The 25688-nt window shown below is 30.7% G+C and overlaps 1 protein-coding gene across 2 annotated transcripts; it reads right to left on the bottom strand.

The window, feature by feature from the left end:
• Positions 1 to 14743: 14743 nt before the first annotated feature.
• Positions 14744 to 24992, bottom strand: LOC132286387 (F-box/LRR-repeat/kelch-repeat protein At2g27520-like). Of its 2 annotated transcripts, none has more exons than XM_059788720.1 (2): positions 18525 to 24992; positions 14744 to 16197 (listed from the first exon to the last, which is right to left on the bottom strand). In XM_059788720.1, exon 1 carries the CDS (start codon positions 19770 to 19772, stop codon positions 18591 to 18593), a length of 1182 nt encoding a protein of 393 aa, XP_059644703.1. In that variant the 5' UTR covers positions 19773 to 24992; the 3' UTR covers positions 14744 to 16197; positions 18525 to 18590. The 2 variants fall into 2 exon arrangements, with proteins under 2 accessions (XP_059644703.1, XP_059644702.1); XM_059788719.1 differs by having other exon boundaries at positions 14745 to 16200; positions 18525 to 24991.
• Positions 24993 to 25688: the final 696 nt, after the last annotated feature.

The following is a 25688-nucleotide window of genomic DNA, read 5'->3' as shown; positions in this document are numbered from 1 at the left end:
CTTACCCTGTTGAACCACGTCATCATTTATTATCCTGGATAAGAAATGTCATCATTCTTATCTGATGGAAATCATTATATCTGATAACAAAATATGTCGAAGAGTTCTGGCGGCTGGTCAAGATAGGTTAGGTTTATTTTTCCCTGTCAATACTTGGTTTAAAATTTGATCTGTGGTTCGTCCTTAATTTATTTGGGTCAAACTTGATGTTGGGGTTGAATTTGTTACATATTTAATTTTAGTTAAATTACATATTGAATTTTTGTTTAATCGATTAATTTAATATGCATCTTTATTATTGACTTTACAATTTGAGTTGCTAAAAGTTGTTGGTATATAAAAATTACAATTTTTTATTCAACTTATTTTATTATCTTTTTCTCTAGCATCGTGAATATATTAATTTTAGTTGGTTATTCTTCATTTTTTGATTTTAAATTTAGTTAGTTTATTCTTAATTTATTTTATTTAGTCATATTATATTTGGTTTTAAATTCAAAATATTCTTTTCAAATTAAAGAATAAGTATTCTTCTCTAATTCTATTTCTACTAATAGATATTTAATTGTATTAAAATTACTCTACTAATAATACCTTCGGAACAGTTTTTTTATCAACTCTCTTTAACTCTATCAAAGCTCCTACTAATCTTTTAGTAATACTTATCTATCTATTATATGAATTCTTGGACGAAAGAAAAGAATAATTCATATTATCTTCTCTAATTCTATTTCTACAAATAAATATTCATCCTAGTAGTACCTTAAAAAATAGTTAAGTAGCTCGCTGCTTGAATTTTAATTTTACAATATTTGTTCATTGTCTAGATTTGTAGTTGCAATGGTATTAGATTATTGTCAATCTGGATTAACAAAAAAATACTTTTATTTTCGTTTTACAAGTTAACCACTAAAAAAAAAATAAAAATGAAAACCTTTATTCTTATTAAAAACAAGTTACCAATTAAAATAAAATAGGTAATAAGTTACCAATTAAAATAAAATAGGTAATTTTTTAATAAAATAATTTATCAAATAATAAAACAAGTCAACAATTAAAAAAAAATTGGTAATTATTTAATTAAAAATTAATCTTCACGTTATTGTAAACTGATTAGATTTTGTTTTACAATTTAACCACTGTATTAACAAAAAATATATATATTTATTTTCGTTTTACAAATTAACCACTATATTAACCAAAAAAAAAAACTTTTATTCTTATTAAAATAATAGATTTATAGGTTTAAATAAATAAATAAATAAATATATATATATATATATATATATATATATATATATTATAATATAATATCCTATCACGCACGTGTGCTTGAATAGTATTATAAATGGGTAATGTAGTGTGTGGCTACAGTCGTTTAGGAGGGTCTCGTCGTTGGTAATGTGCACCGATCGAAATTCTGATACCACACTGCTAGATCCCAAATATTTTTGGGCTTAGAATATGATTTTCAAATTCAAATTTTACAAAGTCTTCAATCATTAAAACAATATCATGAAAAAATGGAAAGACATCAAAAGACGATAAATATTTACATGAAAATAGAAAAACCAAGGGTGAACCAGAAAAACAAAAATAATAATAATAAATAAAAAATACAACATCCCCTCACGTTTAGGACCAAATTTATAAGCGGATATGGAGGAATTAGATGTAAGAACTGATAAAAGTGAAAACTAGGTACGGAAACTTCTAAGTGATAAATAAATGTGATTTTTTAAATATTTTCTTGAATTTTACGTCATTATTACTTAAAAGGTATATCTCTTTTTCAAGTGATACTTATTTTTTTAAGCGATCTAAATTATTTTATCAAATGCACTTAAAGGTGAATAAAATTATCAAACAACACAACTCTTCAAAATTTCAAAAGTCACCGTTATTAGTTTAGAAAAAGATTTCAAATATAAGGGTATTAATTTAGGAAAATTTATGCTTTTTTACATTGATTTTTAGAAAGGATGCTTATTGTTTTTTTGTTTTTGGTAAGTAAAAGGATTCTTATTCTTAGACTTCTCAAAATGGATAAAATAATAAGAACACTTCGTTTTGAAACATATGAGTTCATATTTTGTTCAAAGAATTGTCTGCATAAGGAAACGCCATCTGATCAGAAGAGAGAAACAGTCACTAGAAAAAGATGGACCAAACAAATATGCTTCACTAACCCACTCATTATAAGTATATACCACTCACTATATACATCATACACCTCATACTAACACAAATTAAGTAACTAGCTACCCATATACAGCAAGAGAAAAAAGCTCCTAACTCAATATTACACGACATTTCCCAGAATGTGCCGATCCTTTGCGTGGTTGACTAGACCAATGGTTAGGAATGGCTACTTAAAAGAGTCACTCTCGTTTTTTTTTCTTTTTTGGTAAATTATACAGTACTAACCTCTCTCTTGGGTTTTTTTGTTTTTCCGCAATAACTGGGTATCAAGGACTTTGCCCCCAACTTATTCACAAAATTCGTGTAAGGCACCCCCACACAAATCGGATATATCTCGGATTATGTCCGCAAATATGACCCCTAAAGAATTATTTGTACCTAAAATAAATATATCATGAGATCGGATACTTCACGAGGTATCAAGACCCAAACCTTTTCCAAGTCTTCCTATGGTTCAATATGATGTTTATGATTTATTAACACACTCCATTCTATTAACAGCCAAGACTGGTCAATGTTAAAATTAATGGCTACAAAATAATGTTTATAATGTCATTTTGTCCTTAAAATCTGTCAATAGTACAATTACAAATGAACCAACCTGTTTACAATTTGAACTTATCTTGTTTAAGACTTAGTTTGAACTCATTCATTAAGCAAATGAGCCTAACTCGAACTTGATTTCTAGGCTCGTTTAGTAAGTAAATGAGTCGATACTGAATACTATTCGACTTGGCGTGTGTAAACTCATGAACACTAGCTCATATACATTCGTGAATATAAGCTCGTATAGGTTCATGATCAACATAAATGTTCATGAACATAAATTTGTTTAAACTTGTGTAAGTTCATGCACGGGTTAAAACGATCTTGAATGCGAGATCAAATTAAATTTGAACGACTTTTGTTATTAAATAAGCCAAGTTATTAACGAGCCAGTAGTCTAGCGGTATCAGTCTCTTATCTTCTAAAGGGAGGTCAGGGTTCAAGTTTCAAAAGAGACAAATTTGTGTAAATACTAACTAAATAATAATAACAATAATAATTAGCCAACTTTGAATTGAGCTCAATATTTTTTAAAATTAATGGCGAACCGAATCCAAACATAACTTTTCGAACTCATCTTGATTCGAACCGGGCTTGAGCTAAGCTCACAATTAAACAAATGAGTCGAGCCTGAAAAACTAATTCGAACTTGGCTTACCTCAATTCATATGCAGCCATGAAGTGCATTCAGATAATAAAATTTATTTTGTCAATAGAAATTAAATAAAACTACAACTTCCGTTGAAGCCGTCCAAGCCTGAGGAGCAAGTTGGTGTAACATTTGAATAAAGTCTTCATAATTTTGCTTAATTAGAAAGGTTGGCAATGTACGTAACAAAGATATAAAATACAAGAGAGGTAAAAACTCAATCACTACTATCATATCCAATGGGAAGTTGATTAATTAATACTATAATAATAAGCTCGCCAAAAGCGAAGGTATAGCAAAAGATGCCATTCTTGTCAATCCTTTCTTCTGTGGTGACTTGAACTAACATTTATAAACTTTGTTTGCGGCTAGAAACAAAACTAGATGATTTATCAGAGGCTGGTGATGCTGTCAGAAAAGCAAGTTAAGCTTTCACGGCACCTGTTAAAGTCAAACCAATACAAATACAAATACAAAAAGTTCATCTCCTCTGTAATCAAACGTAACAACCTCTAGCTAGCTGGAATACCATGATTTTTTTATTATTATTTTAAGAAGGAAATCGATAGTAGGACATTATTATAAAGTAAGGTAAAAGTTATAAAAAAAAAAATTCCTTGAATTATGTTTCAATTTACAAATAACAAACCTCAAATATATTATGTGTATAATACTTCAAGAACTATTACATTATTACAAAATATCCTAATACCTATATTATATTTTATTAAATATTCATAATATCATTTCTTATTGAATTATATTTAATCTATTTTTCTATTTATATAAATTATGAAAAAAATTCATACTAATTTAATAATATATTCTCTATTAAATTTGCATAAATTTATCTTTAATTTTTTAAATTATTTGTTTAAATAAAAAATTTAAGTAGAAAATTTTAAAACAATTTAATAAATTTCTTAATTTTTCATGAATATATTACATGGAAAAAATTTATTTTTTTATATAAGTGATTTATTAATTTTTCATCAATATATTGTATGAAAAAGAAGGTATTTTTCTAGGGTAAAAAAAGTTTAAACTAGGTATAATAAATTTTATTATAAATAATAAAATTTTAGCAATAAGTTAATCATTTTAGGAAATGGTATTTACAAATCTTTTTTTTTTATTTTTATGATAAATTCATATATTAATAATAAAATTAAGATAAATAGTATAATTAATATTTAGATAAAAGAAAAGATAATAAAAAATAACAAATTTAATGAGAAATGGTAAAATGGTCTTTTGTGATGGATTTGTCCTTAATTGCAATAAATTAATAGTTCAGGGGAGTTATTTTCAAAAGAACAATAGTTTAAGGAATTTTTTTACACTTTATTCCACCAGTATAAACATATTGTTGATACGAATAATTTTTGTAGTTGCATTAATAATGATAAGTTGTATAATATTCCTTATTATTTTTATCTTTGTACGTGAGAGATGACATCACATGACTATTTTATGTAAGTAAGGATGGCATTATTTAAAGCTCATTAAATATGATAATATTATCGTGACATCATCCTATGCATAATTTTAGTCATATGTTCTAACTACGAAACTCACATTCAGTACTCTATATATATATATATATATATATATATATATATGCCTCTGTGTGTGTGTGTGTGTAAATGACTCGAACCTAACTTTTTTTTATTAAAAAACATATGACTTTTTAGTGGTAAAGAAAAAAAAATCATATGCTTTCTCTTGTTTCATGCATAATTAACCGTATCCTTTTTGCTTTTTTTTTTTTTATGCCTTCTAAGTTCTAACCCTGCTTTCTAACAGTAAAGCTATGTGTTGGTACAATGAAATAAAAAATAAAAAATAAAAAAGTTGGAAAAAAAATTTGTGTTAACTACTTATCTTACCTATTTGATTAATTAATGAAAATAAAATGAAAGTAATTAATGCCGTGTTTGGTGTGTAGGAATGAAATAGAATGCAATGCAAGTAGATGGAATCAGAATGAGAATAGAATAAAATGATCATTCTCATTTTATTGTTTAGTTGTAAATATGACATGTGTAGAAATGGAATGATAATAACCATACTAGTGTAACCAATTTAAAATTTATAATGTAATAAATTTCAAATTGATCGAGTTCTCCAAAATATCCCTCTTACTAACAATAAATTAAATTAACAAAATATCCCTCTTATTTATAATGTAACCATTTTTTAAAATAAATGGTGGCAGTGGCAGTGGCAGTGGCAATGGTGACGATGGTGGTGGGGGTGGAAAGCAGTAGTGGTGTAGGTAGTGGTGGAGGAAAGAGATAGTGGCATAAGTGGCGGTGGTGGAAGCTAATGGAGGTGACTGTTGTGATGGTGGAAAGCAGTGGAGGTGGCGGCAGTGGTGGCGAAAGGCAGCGATGAAAGGTGGCGGTGGCGAAAAGTGGTGGCGATGATAGTGAAAGGCGGTGGCGGTGACGTTAGTGAAAGGTGGCGGCGGTGGTGATGAAAGACAGTAGCGGTGATGGTGGTGAAAGGTGGCAGTGGTGGTGGTGAAAAGTAGTGGCGGCGGTGGTGGTGGTGGTAAAAGCGGCGGCGGTGGTGGTGGATGGTGGAGAGGGAAGGCGGTGAAGGTGGAGAAAGGCGTTGGCGATGGTGGAAGATAGCGGTGGTGAAAGGTGATGGCAGTGGCGATGGTGCTGGTGGTTGTGGTTGCGACAAATGAATGCAGTGTCGGTGGCGGTGGGCGGTGGTGAAAGTTGGTTGCGGTGGTGGAAGACAATGGTAATGGTGGTTTTTGAACTTGGAACATGAGAGTTTTTTGGGAAGTTAATTTTTAAAAAATAAAAATAAAAATAAAAATAAAAAAATTACTTAGGAATAGATGGCCATTCCATAGGTTTAGTTGTGGAATGGTCACTCCCACTTTAAATTAAATATCAAATAAAAGAATGGTTGGAATGTTTAGTGTGATTGGAATGATCATTCACACTAAACGCAACATAATAGTAATCATATTTGGGAAAGAATGGATAGAAAATTATTTTAATAAATTTACAATCATACTCTTTTTCATAAATTTTACATTTTATAAAAATAAGGACAAATTTAGTAATAGTATTTCATTCCCTTTTTCTTCTATTTCCTCCTATTTTTGAGAGAATAATAAAAGTTATTATCTGCCATATTTATCAATCGAAATCCTTCATTTTCTTTTCATGTTTTTCCCTTCTAACATTTTATAGCAAACACAATTTCTCATCTCTTTTCATTACTGTTCTTTTCATTTCCTTCCATTTTTATGGTACAAATTGCCCTAAGAGTGGGGAATGCTGCAATGCAACAATTTAGCATATACTAGAATTCACCTCCTACCAAAAAGAAAGAAAAAAAACATGAATAAAATATGAGTAGGGGAAGAAGAATTTAATATTGCTTGGCAACATCAAAATCCTCTTTGCCAATAACATTATAATATAGGTTGAACCTAACGCTTTGCAAACGGAACTATCATAGAAGAACGTAGTACTACGTAAATAAGAGAAATCGAAAAATCTGACCATCAACACGACAATTGCTCCAAAAATATAATCACAAAGCGCTACAAGGTTCATGTTAACACACCATATATAGCATACCTTCGTCAATGTTACGTGTTAGAAATGTAATTAATTAAGTAGTGAGATAAGCTTCTAAGACAGTGAAATGTATGCAATGTCAATTTGGAATTCGTTGCTAATGTTGCGTAATGCTAATGTATAAAGACAAAATAGAAATTCATGATTAATGCCACATTCTCTAACTAAAACCTAACTCGAAGATCAGGTGTCGTAATTAAATGTTACTCGCGGCATGTGTTGTACAGTAGCTCCAAGTACTGATGAGTCATTTAAAAAGGAACGGGACTAAGGAGGGTCAATTCCATCGTAGTCCTTGTAATTGATTTGTTTCTTGATATTTATTTATTTTTTGTTACGTTTTATAATTTGTTTGCAATTAGTTATTTTTGTTAATGAATAGATTTTAACTGTTAAATTATTATTACTTATTTCTAAAAATACAAGAACCATTTCCAAATATTTTTCAAATATATTTTAGAAATTAAATTAAAATTTTGTTTTGAAAATTAAAATGACTATAAAATTAAATAAATTGATGTATATAATTACAGTTTTAATTCGATGTTTGAGATTTAAAATATTATGAAAGTATTTATAAAAAAGTAAAACTTAACAAAATGTCAAACTCCCTAAACAGAAGTGTCCCTGTTAAAATAAAAAATAAAAAAATTAATGTCACAAGTCACAACCCCTCGCTGGCGCGCAGACATGTATAATAAGTCTCTCTCTCTCATTTTCAAAAATCGCTGGCGCGCAGACTTATATAATAATCTCTCCCCTCTCTCTCTCTCATTTTAAAAAAGTACTATTTTTGTTCGCCATCAATTTATCGTCTTGTATTCAATCTTTTCTGAGTGATAAAAGGACAAGGAGTAGTTTTCATAATAAGGACAAGGAGTAGTCTCACACACACATATACTAATAAAAAATTAATCGCACACAAAAATAAAAAAATGCAAACAAAACATTACATGCTGATAATTTTATTTTTGACATTTTTTTTTTCTTTTCTTTACTTTTTTTACTATTTTTTTCTGTTTCTTTTTTTTTTTTTTTATTTATTTATTTGGAGGTCCCATCAAAGAAGATAATTTATTACATGCTGATAATTTTATTTTTGACAAACAAAATATAGAATTTATTCCATAGTGACTTCTTTTTTTTTTAATTTTTTTTTTTGGTTACAATCGAAACTAATAATTTATTCAATAAAGAGGTGAAAAAAGAATTAATTCAATTAAGTTAACATTTTTTCAGTCCTGTCAAAATAGGGAATTTTTTTTTTTTTTATCTATGGTCCCGTCAAAAGAAATAATTTATTCAATAAAAATAGACTTTTTATTTTTTATTTTTTTTGGGTTTTATCTTATTCAATAGAGATATATATATATTTTTTTTGACAAAAGACATAATTTCTTCAATTAATATATTCTTTGGGGCTTTTTTTCCTATCAAAAGATAATTTTTTTAACTGTTTTTTTTTTTTTTTTTTTTTTTTCAGTCCTGTCATAAGAAGTAATTTATTCAACACTTTTTTTTTTTTTGGGTCCTGTCAAAAAAGGGATAAAATTATACGATCACATAATTATAAAAATTTGTGATTTTCCCGATGATATTCAATATAAAAAGCAACTTCAAAGTTTTATTGGAATCTTGAATTATGGTTCTACTTTTATTAAAGGATTGTCTCAAAAGGAATCATGTCAAAAGAGAATTAAAATATTAAAGATTAATGATAAAGAGAAGAAATTTGAAAGGACAGTTGTATCATTTAAATAATAATTATTATTTATTTTTGAAGTTTTGGTCGGAATTGTCATTTTTAAATTTACATTGTAATTGGAGAAAAGTGAAATACCAATATCACGTTTCTAAAAAAATAATATGAGAATGTTATAAAATATAGTACACTTAATTTTAAAATGAGATATTTTTTTTTGGGTACATCCGGAAATAAATATTTGAATAATAGAAACAAAAATATCAATATGAATTGAGTGATAAAAGGACAGGTAGTAGTTTTCATAATAAGGACAAGGAGTGGTTGACAGTTCCTAATATCGCAGATTCATTCTTAGTTGTACATATTTGTCGAACTTTTTATTTATTAGTACATTTTGGTTATTACATGTAGTTTTTATAATCAATGTCACATAGGCTAACTAAAATCTAGCTTTGTAGATAAGGTGTCATAATTAAATGTTACTCGCCACATGTGTTGTCCAATGGTTCCAAGTACCGACGAGTCATTTAAAAAGGAACGGGACTAAGGAGTGTCAATTCCATCGTAGTCCTTCTAATTGATTTGGTTGCTGATATATATCTATATCTATATCTATATCTATATATATATATATATATTATTTTTTTTTGTTAGGTTTTATATTTTGTTTGCAATTAGTTATTTTTGTTAATTAATAGATTTTAACTGTTAAATTATTGATTATTTCTAAAATACAAGAATCATTTCCAAATATTTTTCAAATATACTTCAGAAATAAAATAAAAATTTTGTTTTGAAAATTAAAATGACTATAAAATTAAATAAATTGATGTATATAATAACAATTTTAATTCGATGTTTGAGATTTAAAATATTATGAAAGTATTTATAAAAAAAAGAGAGGTAAGATTTAATTGACAAAATGTCAAACTCCACCATGTTATAATCTCCTTACTTCTAATTTGTCAAAATAAAAAAATTAAGGTCACAACACCTCGCTGGCGCGCACAGATATATTATAAGTCTCCCTTCTCTCTCTCATTTTCCAAAAGTACTATTTTTGTTCGCCATCAATTTATCGCCTTGCATTCAATCTTTTCTGAGTGATAAAAGGACAAGGAGTAGTTTTCATAATAAGGACAAGGAGTAATCTCTCACACACATATAATAATAATAAAATTAATCGCACACAAAAATAAATAAAATTAATCGCGCACGCACATATAATAACCAAGGATGAAAAGGGTAGAGTTTCAACACTTTTTCCTTTTTTTTTGGAGTAATCTCATTCTTTTCTACCCTCTCCATTCAAAAAAAAAAAAAACAAAGAGTGTCTATCTTTTCTTTTTTGACTCTTCCAAAATAATTGTTCTAGTTCAAAATTTAATGCATTATATTTTTAATATTCTTAATTTACCTTCTTGTCTTGAAATAAGTGTCATAGTAAAAAAGAATGTCAATGCGAAATTTTATAAGGGCAAATTAGGAAATTCATTTTCTACCATTATAATAAAATATATATATATATATATATATATATATATATATATATAAATTACACTCTTAAAAAGTTATATTCTCCAAAATTTGAGATCTTGATACTCTTAAATAGTACTCTAGTATTTAGGGCAACTTAAGACTTTGGGGGTAAATATGGTATTTGACATTTAGGATTTTTTATTTTGTCTTTTTTATATAATGTAATAAGTGAGATTATTTTGGTAATTTTGACTCAACAGAGTAATTGGAAGGGACTTGTTTGCAACCTTTTGTATAGTTGAAGGTTTGATTTGTAACCCGAAATAATTTAGGCAATTATTTTTTATTTTTATAATAGTTTAGGAAATTTTTTTACACTTTTACCAATATTATAATTAGGTTTAACTAGGGGTGACAATTCGTGTTCGTGGGTAGTGTTCGTGTCGTGTCGATGTAAGGGTATTATACTAAATAGATAAACCAAAATCTAACCCATTTAATAATCGTGTCAAAAATCTCAACACTAACCCAACCCGTTTATTAAACATATAAATGTGTTAACCTGTTTAATGACTTGTTTATCAAAACAAGACATTTAATATTTAATCAAATACTAAATAGTAGAAAAAATTACCATAATTAACCCAAATATTCAAAAAAAAAAAATCATAACGCATAAATAAAGTTTATATTAAAATGACTTAACTAATCATAGTAATTGGGTTTAAACAGGTAACATATTATATAAGTCATAATCATGATTATAACATGTTGAGTTAAATGAGTCATAAACGGGTTAAACTTTCAACCCTAACCCGACACGGTTAAGTAAACGAGTCAATCATGTCGACCCTTTTATGATCCAAATCCGTTTATGCCAAACTCCAAACCCTTTTAATTCGTGTCGGATTCGTATCGTATTGTCTTGTCATGTTGTGTCGTAATTTATCATTCCTAGATTTAACCAGAAAAATGTTATCATTAAATTTTAATTTTTTATTATTTAATTATATTGGTTGAATTATAATTGGACCAAAATGAACCCCACAAAATTTGCTTGCTTGTGATTTTGAGCCTCACGAGCATCATAGCTTGGGAAAGTTGATAGCATAACTATATTCTATGTACCATCTTTCTCACATCAATCACTATCAATATGACTCGACCTTACAGTATTAATTGAATGACCAGTCTTTTCTGTCCCATGTATGGAGGACCAAAGATGACCCCATTTCATCAAAGCTCCTATTCCTGTCAATCTTCATTCCATCACTTTTAGACTTGCTTTTATTACAAGCAACTACTGAATTGTATATATAGAAATATCTAAGAATGCACAGTCATACGATTAAACTTATGTACAGTGATTATTATATATAAACAACTACTGAATTGTATATATAGAAATATCTAAGAATGCACAGTCATACGATTAAACTTATGTACAGTGATTATTATATATAAACAGTGTTAATAACCTATATTTATTATTTAAAAGAGTCGAATTCTCGTAGTTTTAAAAAAAATAAAATTGATCAAAATACTTAGATAGATATGAAAAGACATTGTTTATCCTCATTGATCCTCATTGAGGTATCACTTTTAAGCATATAAGTATCATTTTTTGTTTATGGAAGTATCAATTTTTGTGCATCAAATATTACTTTTATTTTGGATACAAATGTATCACTTTTAAATACATATGTATCACTTTTTGTGCATGTATGTATTACTTTTTGTACAATACAAAAAGTAGTACCTAATGACTAAAAGTGGTACGAATGTGTCTAAAAGTGGCATGTTAGTGGAGCTAAACAGTGTTTTTTCATTTTTTCATTTTTTCAAAATTATGAGACTTGACTCCATCAAATGATAAATATAGGTTATTAGTACCATTTATATGTAATAATTCCTTACGAATAATCATTAATTCAAACAAATATTTCTAGTATTTCGAAGCAATATCTTGAAATATATATGGACCGACTAGCCAACCTCACCCGTTCCCAATTTTGTTCTCTTTTTTTTCACAGTAAATCTCATTCCCAATTTCTCATTGAGTTAAGAGTCTTGCAAAATGCAAAAACACTGGAATTACACTTATGGTTTATTAGAGTCCCGTGTGTACTAAAGATCGCCAATTAAATGGGTGTCGATATATATATATATATCATTTTGAAATAAGGAACTTTTGAAGCAATGCTTACCATATGGGCATGGGCCCATTTTCATGTCTAAATCAATAATTTTAGTGGTTGTGGTCGTCACATCTAATGGAAGGAAGAAGACAACTGTCAACTAACAATGAGAATTGCATGAAGAAAGAAAATCCCTGGTTCTTAGTTTGTGAGTTATCACCATCTATCGTAGTCCATCCACACGTGCCCTTAAATTAATTTTGAACACCACTTGGAGAGTGTGTGTATATGTGTGTTCTCCGTCTCCTTGCAATTCCATTACTTAGAATATTGAGGTAAAGTCTCCATACTCACTTTCTTCCTCAACTCAACTGTAGACGTAGCTAGCATTCAAATATTTTCAATGGGAAGAGAAGAAAACAACTACTTCAAACAAAAAATCAATAATGAAGTAGTAACACGGCTCTGTAGTTGGTGAGAACCACACGAATGGGGAAGATGAGAGTAACAAATTGAGAAGCACAAATGGACGACGGACATACAATCAAATTGAAAAAGAAGCAACACAGCAATAATTCAGCATTAATCTCTCAAGATCAAGACTTCAAATCCATAATCTTTAAAATGCATTTGTTTCATAAATAAATAAATAAAACTTGGGTTTCAGCAACAAAGCAAGTTGCAGAGGAAGTCTAATTAATCATAATTTGAATCTATTTCTATTTCATTATTTCTGAATAATTAATCTAGATTAATTAATTGACTATAATAAATGATACAATAATCGAGTTTATTACTGTAAAAAACTTGTATTAAAATTTTGAGTATCAAGATCTCAAAGTGTGATCCTACATTTTCTGAAGTTTTGATTATAGACGTGGCGTATCCATTCCAGTTCACTCTAATATATATGTCCCATATAGTACTAATATATATATATATATATATATATATATATATATATATATATATAGCACTTTTGCTGAAGATACATTGCAGATTTGCAGTATACTTGCTAGTTACTACTATTCTTTGTGCTAGTTCCTGTAAAGGATAAACAAGTTAAAGGGAGCTTTACTCTCAAATTTAATATACTACAGATTTTGAGAATTTTGGTCTAGTATAGGAACTGTCCATGATCAAAGTATATATATATATATAGAATGGTTGCTTTTGAAATATACAGAGTTCATCTGATAGAAGTATTGGTAGATTTAGGAGATATATATATATGTGTGTGTGTGTGTGTCTAAAATTCACATCTTCTTTGGTCCCTTTCAGTCAATTGGGCAAACTTAATTCTAGAGGTCTTCATGTTTTATCATTTAATAGAGAAAATCTTTTGTTTCCTTTTTGTTTTGCAGATGGATCTTATTGCAAATATGCATATGCAATGTTTGCAAATTAAAATGGGAAATGCAAAACTTTTTTCCGGAGAATGGGAAATGCAAAACTTGACCAAACTGACAACACGGTTGTCTCATAATGTTTTGGCCTCCGTCCACAGCTGTGGTGGTGGGGCCCACAGCATTGTGAATCATATCATGGGTATTACAAAATAGTAGAGAAATTTTTTTTATTGAGTTCATTGAGTAGCACTGGTACACATATAAAGTGGTATTAGTGCTTCTACCCAATAAATGGTATCAGAATTTTTGTTGGTAGACAAGTGATATTTACAACACCTATAATATAATACATGGAATAGGATAAAATAATAATAAAATCATCATAATGGTAGTATCTGCATTATATCGATGGGTTGTTTTGATTCGAAACACAAACAACACTGTTTTGCAGTGTCTTCAATATTATTCGAAAATATATTTAGTAACATTATATTTGTTGTAAGATTTTTCTTTAATAATATGTTTAGTAAAAACATGTTGTAAGTTTTAAAAAATAAAATGACTAGTTAAGAATGTAATTTAAGAGTTTTCTTCTTCTTCTTCTTTTTTCGTCTTTACAATGCTTTTGATACAATGTGGAAGTAATCGGAAGCACCAATTAATTTTGATCTCTAATTTGAAAACATTTCGATACTATTCAAATCACAGCAAACACATTTTCATATTTTATTTCGCTAAATCAATACACTATCCGAAGGCACAAAAAAAAAAAGAAAAAGAAGGGCACACGAACAGAAACAAATGCAAACAGAGCCTTAAGATTTCATTATTCAATTCTTTTCCAATACTGATTTTTTTTTTAGTGAAAGATACTTGGAATGAAATATTTATGGACTAGTGAATCTACTCAAAACTATTTGACACAAGGTAACTAAAAGGTCATCACTTGTTAGAAGGAGAGCAACACTTGAAGACAGATCCACTCAGACATTAGTTAGTTATGTATAAAATATTTGATTATTTTCGGATTCAAACTTCTTAACCAACCTATCACTGCATCATGCAACGAGTCTTTACATCTATGAGTCACACAAGTACAAATGATGTTGTAGATGCAACAGAATATAGCCAAACTATTTCTCTCTAAAGTTTTTGGTTTCTTTACCACTATATTTATACATATTTAATGGAGCCAAAAAAAAAAAACTTTTGCTTGGCATCTACCCACCATGATTTAAAACACTCCCTCTTGGATTTCCACCCAAATACCCACTTTTATTCTACATGCTCTGCACCTCTAGGTGTTGAGGGCTACAAGTACATTTATATCTTACTGGATTTACATCTTAAAAATTTTAGACTAGTGATCCATTTGTATACAATACCTTTTGAGAGAGTCCACTTTGGGTATACATTGATTCGTCACCATCGTCTGTTTTGTCGGTGTGGCCTCTTCGAGTAGCAGTTAGCTTCTTTTTCTCGTGTCTTCCTGTTTTTGAACAATAGTATCTTTTACACCAGACAGACCTATCACATTTCAGGCATGCCTTTTCGAGGGAGATGGAGAATTCCGAACAGAGTAATTTGGACTTCCTTACACGGAAGAGTTATATTGCAATCAATCTGGCTTCTGCTTTGCATTATCTGCATCTTGAACGTATGTATATATATCATATAACTAATGTGAATGGGTGAGTTGCAGAGTTTGGTAAGCAAAGAAGAAGTGGAGGGAGAAAATTTTCAAAGCAAAGAAAGCTGGAGCAAAAAGAAGTTTGAGCACTTCACTTTGATAACGGATGCAGATCGCAGTGGCGCGTTCAGCAGCAGTCTCCCATTCCAAGCTTCATCTCATCTGAAACGTATTATAAATACAGTGTTCCAACAATGAGAGAAAATTAAGATGATCGACATGTAATAGCAAGTTTTCCCAACAAAATATATATTAGACTGCATATACAGCTAATACTTTTTCTTTTCTTTTTAGTAAGAAAATTATATCAACAGAACAACAGTACAGTACATACATAACCAGATGGGGCAACCTCTATCAAACTTGTACAATAAATTATCCCCAAGACTTAACTATAGAGTACAAGTTTCTACTTGAAAACAAAAACTAACACAAAAGCCTATAACCGATATGACTCGGTGTAGTGTGCCGCGGATTACGTTTATTCTATACTTCCTGGTACTACCCTTGCCACTACAACTACCATGCCTGGGCGTGCATTGTCTTGTTCCTCATGTTTCCGGTAGTTGGTGACCTTGAACTATATGATTGATCTCACGCCCTCCTGACATGTACAGTTACTATGTGGTATTGTGGTGCGTCATAACCCAGAGTCCTACCTTGATCCCCCATCATCGCTCTACCTGTGGTCCTCCCTGATACCTCTGGTATTCGGTTAAACCCGTACTCAATGCTGAGTACATTACCTCTCTGTTCTGTGAGACCGTTGGGGACGCCCCTTTCAAATAGTGATGGCGCCTCAACCCAGCTTGTGTAATTTTTCGGAGACTTCTACAACATTCAATTATTCAAATTAGCTCATAAAATAGTTCTGCAAACAGGCCATGGAAAATTAAAGCAATAGAAGTCGGTCTCATCAAAAAATAGAAGATATAAAAGAAAATTGCTATATAAACTCTATTTTCATTGCATTTATTACCAACAGACATAAGCAAGCATTGATAAGATGAATTTAATTAAGCAGGTCAGATAACTAGTGTCAGTGGTTCATGATCACAACAAGTGCTTTACCAGTTCCTCATGTCTTTCATCTTTTTTGGTTGATGCCAACTCTATTCTAGTTTTCCTTTATTTACAGAGTGAAGTATGGAGTTGATCCAATGACTCCCTAGCAATTACTTATTTACAGAGTTAAGTATGACATTTATCATACAAGAGATCAAAATGGGAGTTAATGCACACATATATTATAATTATTACATTACTAATAACCAATACCAATCAAATAGATTAAACACCCATCATATTGTATCATTGGATATTCATTTTGACAAGAAATTATCTAGATGATCAAAATTTGCATAGACAAACATTGAGGATTAAAACTTAAATGGGTGGAACACAGGCATTACATTGTTTCTTAGAAGACCATTCTTCTTCATCATCGTCATCAGTGCCTTAATCCCATATTAATGGGAGGAGAATCCATTATGCAATCAAAATATTGATATGATTGCCAAACTGACGTCTGAGTGACTTCTATCACAATCTAGATAATGAATCCAGAGCATATAGAACCAGTCCTTACCTTTCAATCAAGAAAAGATATGAGAGACTAGGTGTTACTTGTAGTACTAGCCAAATGCATAAACTATATGTATAAAATATATATATATATATATATATATTTTTATAATAAAAAGAAATGTTGGGTCATTGCAACAATTTAAATCATTTTGATAACAATCTAATTTATCTATTTTACTTGTAGCCTAACAAAATGAAATGTAATAAAAATAAACAAATAAAATGAGAATTCTAATAACAATGCTAATTTTCTTTTTTTATAATATTATTTGTTGTTTTGTAAGTTGTGCCTGACCGGTTATTTTATCAAAATAAATGATTCAGATTATTCTTTTTGTCGCAAAATAATTTTTATAAACTCATTTAAGGGGATTGTTTATAGCATAACATAAAACTAAAAGCAGCAAGCAGCAAGCAGCAACATGTTTTAATCGAACCTATCAGTATTCTTCAATCTCCAATATTTTTTTACCAAAAAAAAAAAAAGAGATGAAAAAGAAGGAGATAAAACTCTATTTTCTTTAATCTTTGGAGGTACATATAAATTTCACTCCTTTTCTGTCCCCAATCAAAAAGCATTCATGATACTCCATTTTTTCTTTTATATATATATATATATATATATATATATATATTTATTGGTATGCCTAATCGTTTCCAACTTATGAAGTCAAATAAAAGCTCCAATCCAACCTGACCCAATGAAATCTAATATAATTCATATGGATTTAAGAATGACTTGCTCTATCTATGCACAAACTAAAGGTTGAAAAACTAAAACTTTTGTCGACTTTTCATTTGAAAACTCAGTAAAGAATATACGTTCTTCTTCATATACCTTACAAAGCAAAAGCACAAAATACAAGCTGTTTGATAAACCACTTACGTGCATAACACCTGAAAATTTTGAATGCTTATTGCATTTAGTGTATTTGATATCACAACTAATTATCACTTAAAAGAAAATTCCTCTCAAGAAAGGTCTTAATCTTAAGTTCACTTAATGTTGAATACACTGAATGAAAGGCCAAAGGTGAATTTAAACTTTGATGCAACTCCGCGAGTTTATACTTGAATTTTCAATTCTACAAATGCAACTACTTAAGCTACTAACTACCAATCCATCCTAAAACGATTCAGTCTTTAAAATTCAATTTTATCAGATGGCGCCTTATTCTACACTTTCCATATTAAGTTAGTATAGTATAAATGCTTCTGTGCATGAGAACATCAATGCAATCTAAAACTTGAGATGGAGTTCCTAGACATTCTCTACCATCTGTGACAAATTGGTCTATTCTAAGTCACTAGAGAGAGAGAGAGAGAGAGAGGAAACCCAGGAATCCCTCCTAACTATCTTTATATGCATAATAATAAATATATAGAAGTAAAAAAGTAAATTTCAATTCAATTTCAGAGTACAAACATATAAAGCAGTTGCAAACAAATTTCAGCGAAGAATGGACAGAATTATCAATTGAAACTTCTAAACAGAAAAATAAAATTCAACAATAATAAAATAGTTCAAAACATACTGTTGAATTTGTACAGTCTAGTTCACCACTCACCAGTACTTCCCAAAAAAAGAAGTTGACCAGTCAGTAGTCCCGATCCAACCAACAAGTGTTTACTCTTTATGGAAGAAGTGAAGCTGCAACTGGAGATACAAGGCTGGGTCTAAAAGAGTAAGTGTTGAACAATTCAGTAATGACTGGGATGTCCAAATGCCAGTACTCTGCATTTTGAGGAAAATACCTAGTGATATATGTCCTCTGGGCTCCGTCCTTCCAAAGAGTTACACATAGTAAGTAACCATTGTTGTTTAACCCACTAATCACCATAGGAGACATCTCAGAAGTCCACTTCACATGGGTATCATATATCTGTTCCAGACACAGAGAAAAATCTCCAACCTTCTTTCCTGATAATCTCCATAGTTTCATCATATTAGTATCATATTTATGTTCTACTAAAGTTAAACGTCCATCCAAATCTAGCAAGTCACAAGAAGACCAAGGAAAGGAAAATTTATTTGAAAAAGAGAGAATTTGAAACTTCTCCTCACTTAAATCAAAGGCAAGGATGCTGATGTTACAATCTCCATTGGAATCTTTTATTATTTTCCAGTAGAGGGCCCCATTCCAGAACAGTGACGGAGATCCATCCCAGTAACAATCATTTAGACTGTGAGGAGCACTTAATTCTCTCCATGAACTTTCTCCAAGTGAAAGAATCTCAAACCTGCTGGATTCATTTCCATATTTATATTCTCGGACAACTTTGTACCTGCCCGTTGAGAGATCATAGCCTAAACCAGCCTCATGACTTCTTAAAAAACCATCCTCATGACTTCTTATTGCTTCACAATCCAATGATGGCAAAATCATGCGCTGTCTTGTCATAGGATTATAGATAACCATAGGATCTAGCTTGGTAATTGGAGATAAGCAGAGCAATCCACTGCATGAACACATAATTTCATATTCTTCCAGCAGCATACTCTCAATGGGAATCCGTTTAATTTTATGCTCAGCATCCAGTAGAAGTAGATGGTCTACGGTAAAATTAATACCACTCGCAGGCAGTGGTTCAATAATGAGGGTTGGCTGATAATTTGATCTACTAAGCTGCAAATTGACAAAATCAGGATCTTGAGTCAAGTGATTCCAGCTCCTACAAACAATTCTGCATGTCAAGATCAACTCTATTGGAAGTCTAGACAGGATATCAGAGATTATCTCCTGTGGCAAATCAACCAGTCCCTTGCTCACTCGACCACTTAACTTGGCTGAGCAACTTCGCTTTGAGTCCACCATCGGACAGAGACTGTAAAGGATCAGCTCAAACTGTTCCTTGTGAGATTGTTTCTTACCAATAAACTGTCATAGAAACACTAGCATATTTAACTGTCAGCAAATAATTAGTAAAGAAAAATGAGTACACACCAAGAAGAAACAAAGATAACATTCCTAGTTATTAATGAGGTAACACTGTTGTATACAAAGAACCACATATCACGTGATAATGAACAAACACCCTTGAATTGTTCCATAATGTTCTGTGTATAACAAGCACACACCAAACGAATAACATAACATAGAACTCCAGTAATAAGGAATTTCACCACATGGCAGTTCCAATAAAAAGTGAAAGAACAATTCCAGTAAAAGATCATTTGTGTCGGTAATGTAATAGTAAACCATTTCACAGTAGTACCAATATCAAACTCAGGAAAGTGCTGAAATCAATTTCCACGTTGATTTACATGTAAAATTATTTCTTTTGTTTCATAGAAAATTTAATAGGCTAACGAACGTAGAAATGCCACATCAAGAAATGTCTTAACTGAAAACCAAACTCCAACAAGACAAGTTATGCTTTGCCAGTTTGGAAGGGAGAGAGAGAGAGAGAGAGTTGTCCCAAATACTTGGGGGTCAGCTAGATGAATCATATTTTTCCATTCTACTCTCAAGGCTACCTCCCAAATCACATGTAACTATATTTTTTCTTACCAACTCTACACATGAAAATTTCTCTCTTTCCCTTCACCTAACATTACTTTCAATGTGGACCATTTAATTCGTCATCACTGGTGTTTACTTAGTGACCATCTTTGCACGTATTCAAATCATCTAAGATGATTTTCTCTCATTAATCTTCAATTGGTGTCACTTCAACTATCTCACAAAATATGTTTGTTTCTAGTTCTATCATTTCTTCTCTTGTCGTGCATCCATCTCACATTTCCCTCACACTTGTTTAATTGTTTTAGGCCTTTGTTGTTTCTTAACCATCCAACATTCTGTATCACAAAATATAATTGGTCTAATAGTTGCTTTATAGAACATCCTGTTCAATCTTGAACATATATATTTATAGCACAACATATTAGGCATGCTCTTCCATTTGACCCATCATGCCATGATTCTATTCTTGACATCATTCCCAATTTCTCCTTCGCTGCGAATAAGCGAGCCTAAATAATGGAAATGCTCACTTTTTGGTATCTCTTGATCATCAATCTTCAGTACATCCCTATTTGTATTTCTAAATATAATAAAGTTCCATTCCAAATGTTCAATTATATTCCTACTTGTCTTAAATCCAATTTTATCACTCTATTCTATGTAAGGTCATAATCTCCGTTAAACCACATACTATCATATCTTTCCTACCTACCCCAACCAATGTCAGTTTTGCTCTTCCCATCCCCTAGCATTACCCTAACAAGTATCACTTCATGTTTCCTAAATGGTACATTTATTGAAATCAATGCACTTCGTCAAACCATCTTAATTAGTTGTCTTTCATTTTATCTCGAATGGATGCCACTTCAACAGTTCAACCATCTCATAAATGCATTGCTTTTGAACTTTATCTTCTTCTTTCTTATTATAAATTTTTTTACTTTACAAATATATTGTTTCTTAGCCACCCAACATTTTAGCTCGTAAATCATTAACAGCCTAATATCAATTTTAACTCATCAATGTGTTCCTTTTTTATTTTATTTTTTTCACAATTTTTTTTCTTTCAATATTCACGTATCTGTCACACTCATTTTACAAATGTATTGTTTCTTAGCTACACTGCATTTTAGCTCATAAATTATGACTAGTTAATATCAATTTTATAAATTTTAACGCATAAGACGCCAAAAGCACTCATGTATTTCACCCATCCTGCTTTTAACTTTATGGCTAACATTGTCTTTAATTCTCCCTCTCTGTGCATAACCGCGCCTAGGTCACGAAATTTTTGCTTTTTGGTACCTCTTGAGTCTCGATTTTCAATATATCCCTTCTTGTCCTTTTAGTTTTACCAAATTCACATTCCATATATTCAACTTTAGTCCTACTTATATTAAATGCTCTTAATTCTACAATTTCTCTCCAAACTTCTTATTTTGCACTTATCCCTCTAATTTTCTCATTAAAACAATATCATCAATAAATAGCATAAATTACGGAATCTCATCCTAAATTTGTTTTGTTAGTTCATCCACAACCAAGACAAAAAGACATGGACTAAATGCCAATCCTCACATGTAAACCTATGGTAATTGAGAATTCACTTGTTTCTCCACCAATTGCTCTTATTATAGTCATTGGCTCATCATAAGGTCCTTTAACACATCTATATAGCTATTATTAACTTCTTTCTTATTTAAAATCTACCATATCATATAGCTATTATTAACTTTTTTTCTTATTTAAAACCTACCATAGTCACTGGTTCATCATAAGGTCCTTTAACACATCTATAAAGCTATTAATTTATTAACCTCTTTCTCATTTAAATCTACCATATCATATCTCTAAGACCCCCTATTGCACCCTCTGTAAAATTTTCTTTTTTCACTATATGTTTTTATTGATCTCCTCAATATTTGAATAACTTTCATCTTGACCTCCCGAAATAAATCCAAATTGATTGTCCAACACTGCAGTTTCACCCATTACTCTTTGTTCACTCTCTTCCAATTTTCATAGTATGACATTATTTTGATATCACAATAATTTGATGTTGAACAACTTTGATAATTTTACGCCTCTCATAAGGAATTTTTTAGTTATTATTATCTTTTTGAAAAAACATTAGCCAAAGACATATCACCAACGTAAATACCTCCAAGCCTCAATCAGAATGACATCGGGGTATAAAGCCCTTCATTGTTTTCATTGTACTCGATGAATTTTTTTACCTCCCATATATTGATCATCTGGACAAATTTAGTTTCTCTTATCTCCATAGGGTTACCATATTCTTCTAAACTCACGCAAATTATATGATTCATTTTACAGCTTCTTAAAGTAAGTTTTCCTCATGTCTCTAATTTCAACATCTTTCACTAAAACCATTAGGTCCTTGATCTTGAGCACTTGATACTGTTTTTCCCACAACTTATTAAGTTTGTATATATTCTTCTCCCCATTCTTTGTAACTAATCTAAAAGAAAGATCACCATGCGTTGTTTCCTTAGCATTTCTCACTACTCTTTCATATTATCTTTTAGCATGTTTGTAGCATCAAATCAGCCGCTTGTTAAAACATATACGTATAATGATGAAGAACCGGAGATAGCCTGAGAATTTGGAGTACACACGATCAATTGTTAGATACCAATTGATGTAGGATGGGGGCAAGGGTGCTTCGATATCAAAATTCAGGAGAACAAGAAAGAGAATGAGAGGAGAACAAGAATGAGGGAGAAGAAATCACTATTCAATAATCAATCACAAAAAAGGTACCTAACAATATATCAATCACACATATACACATGCATAACAATAAACTCTAATAGGAAACATAAACCCTAAATATATAAGGAAATGTAAAATTCAAAATATATAAGAAAACGTAAACCCTAAATATATAGGGAAAGTAAAATAAAAAAAAATACTAGAATCATCCTCTACATCTACGCCTGTAATAAGTGTGTAGACCACACAGCTCAAGATCCCCATCAATTATCTATCTTTTCAATGTCTCCAGGTGCGGGTTATGTGTCCTTCAAGTTTTCGGACTATGTCCGGTTCTTCATAACATAAGATCATGACGGCACTTAATTCTACAAGTTTATCATCTTTAGAGATTTAAATATGATTTAGTTAAAATAAAGTTCAATAGAAGCAACAAAGGGCTTTGTCTTTAAGGTCAACAAATGAATTTTTTAAGCCAAGCAAAATTTAGAATTTGTGGTTGGTGAGTGTTGAAGTATTTAAATATTAAAGTTACACCCTCTCTAATAGCTTAAGCTTTTAGAGTTGATTTAAATATTGAAGTTACACACTTACACCCTCTCTAATAGCTTAAGCTTTTAGAGAAGATGGTTGTCAACAGTGAGACTGGGATAATTTCAAGATAATGAGAACATGATCCCATGCCGAAGGCTAAGAACAGGAAATTATTGCCCAGCTGAAGGCCAAACCAGTATCATGGAAATAGGCTAAAAGGAAACTCTGTTCTTATTGTGGAACTTTGTCACAGATGGCTTTCCAAGAGTACTAAATCCTGCTGACTTATCAAATCGGCTTACTTGTCTAAATCATCACGAATTCTCGAGAATCAGAAAATTAGTTCCTATCTCCACATAATTTTCATGTCATGCCTATCCCAAATAGACTCTAAAAGCTGAAGTTCATCTGATTGTACATAACCAAAAGAACAACTGGGGTTGTGGAAGGGGATTTAGAACATTATATAAAGCAGTTGAAGCAACAATAAGTAACAAAACAAGTAGCATCACACACAATTCCAGGCTCTGTACATGTAACCACTACAACTACTGTGATGTGGAAAGTAACCGTAACTGACAATAAACGGCATGCTTTAAAAGTGTGTGTATGTCTACCATCACATTAGCAAAAAGAACTGAAGAGACTAGTAACCATTACCCAAGGGCCAAGGCTCTGACATGCCAGAATGCGACCTATAAACTAGACCTAGGGTTGAATAGGTTCTACGGATATCAAACTGCAACTAATTAAATATTTTACCATTAAGCCTTGTTTATAATTTTACTAATTAGTTAATTTCACTTGCAATCACAAAAACACATAAAACAATAAATAAAATAAAGCACAGATACAATTATTTACGAGAAAAAACCCTAGGACTAAATAAGGGAAAAAAAAACACACATAACCTATTCCTGGCAGATCAAAATCCACTATATGAGAGAGAGGTAGCAGACTGAGTTACAAACTCTAACCCAAAAAACACTTAGTCGCTCCCAACCAGACTTATGCAAGATCAACCCATATAGTTCCACCAATGATCCATCAGCAGAGTCACTCCTCATGCATCGTACTCCTTCATAGACTTCTGATCTCCACAACTAGTAATGTCCAATCAATTTGTTCTTCGCGAACAAACCAGTTGATGCTCTATGAATAATTTCAATTCTACTCCTTACTTTGATTAACTCAATCACATGTGTTCGCATGGTTGTATTGGTAGAACCTTCAATCAAGTACCATTGGACAAGTTTCGATCACCGCATTCTCGATTTTACAACATTTTTTTGCAAAAATCTTGATTGATCAACCATTCGATCAATGCTCACTATTTTGTGAAAATTTCCGTTTTGAAAATCATTTTATCAAAAGCTCAATTTTGATAAACAGAATTGCAACAATATTTTGAGCCTAATAAAGATCAAACCTAGTTCAAGGATTTTATCTATGGTCTCATTTACCTTTAACCAAGATATGTGATCAAGACTAGAGAGATATGCGACATGTTCTTTGAAGATCTTCATCTCCATCTTCTTTTGTGGTTGTAAACATGAGATTCATGACTTTGACATATTTCAGAACTCAAGTTTTGAATAGAAAATTGCCAACACATGATATTAATTCCTAACAAGATCAAAGATAACATGAGCACATTAAAAACACAACCAACACAAAGCAAATACCATAGGACACAGTTGGGTTCCAGTTCGAAAATGCTTCAATCTTGATAACCAATTATTAAATTCTACAATTTGTGGTATTTTAGAATTCATGAAGTGAGGATTTGCTACTTTAAGGGATTATGAGAACAACCTAACAAAATCATTTGAATATAGTACTTTTCTTGTCAGAAACTAAAACTCAGACCAACTGTTTTGCTGCAGCTACCATCCACAGTTAGTGTGACCAAATGAATGCCACCAATAGTCATTATCCTACCATGACTGCCTCTACCAACATGACAGCACCACCTGTGATGACATCAGAGTGCTA

Source organism: Cornus florida, unplaced genomic scaffold (assembly GCF_030987335.1).
Source record: "Cornus florida cultivar Cherokee Brave unplaced genomic scaffold, ASM3098733v1 CherokeeBrave_3.0.0_Hap2_Chr11, whole genome shotgun sequence".
Lineage (NCBI taxonomy): Eukaryota > Viridiplantae > Streptophyta > Magnoliopsida > Cornales > Cornaceae > Cornus > Cornus florida.
The sequence above is the reverse complement of the archived record's forward strand: the minus strand, read 5'-3'. Positions and strand labels throughout refer to the sequence as shown.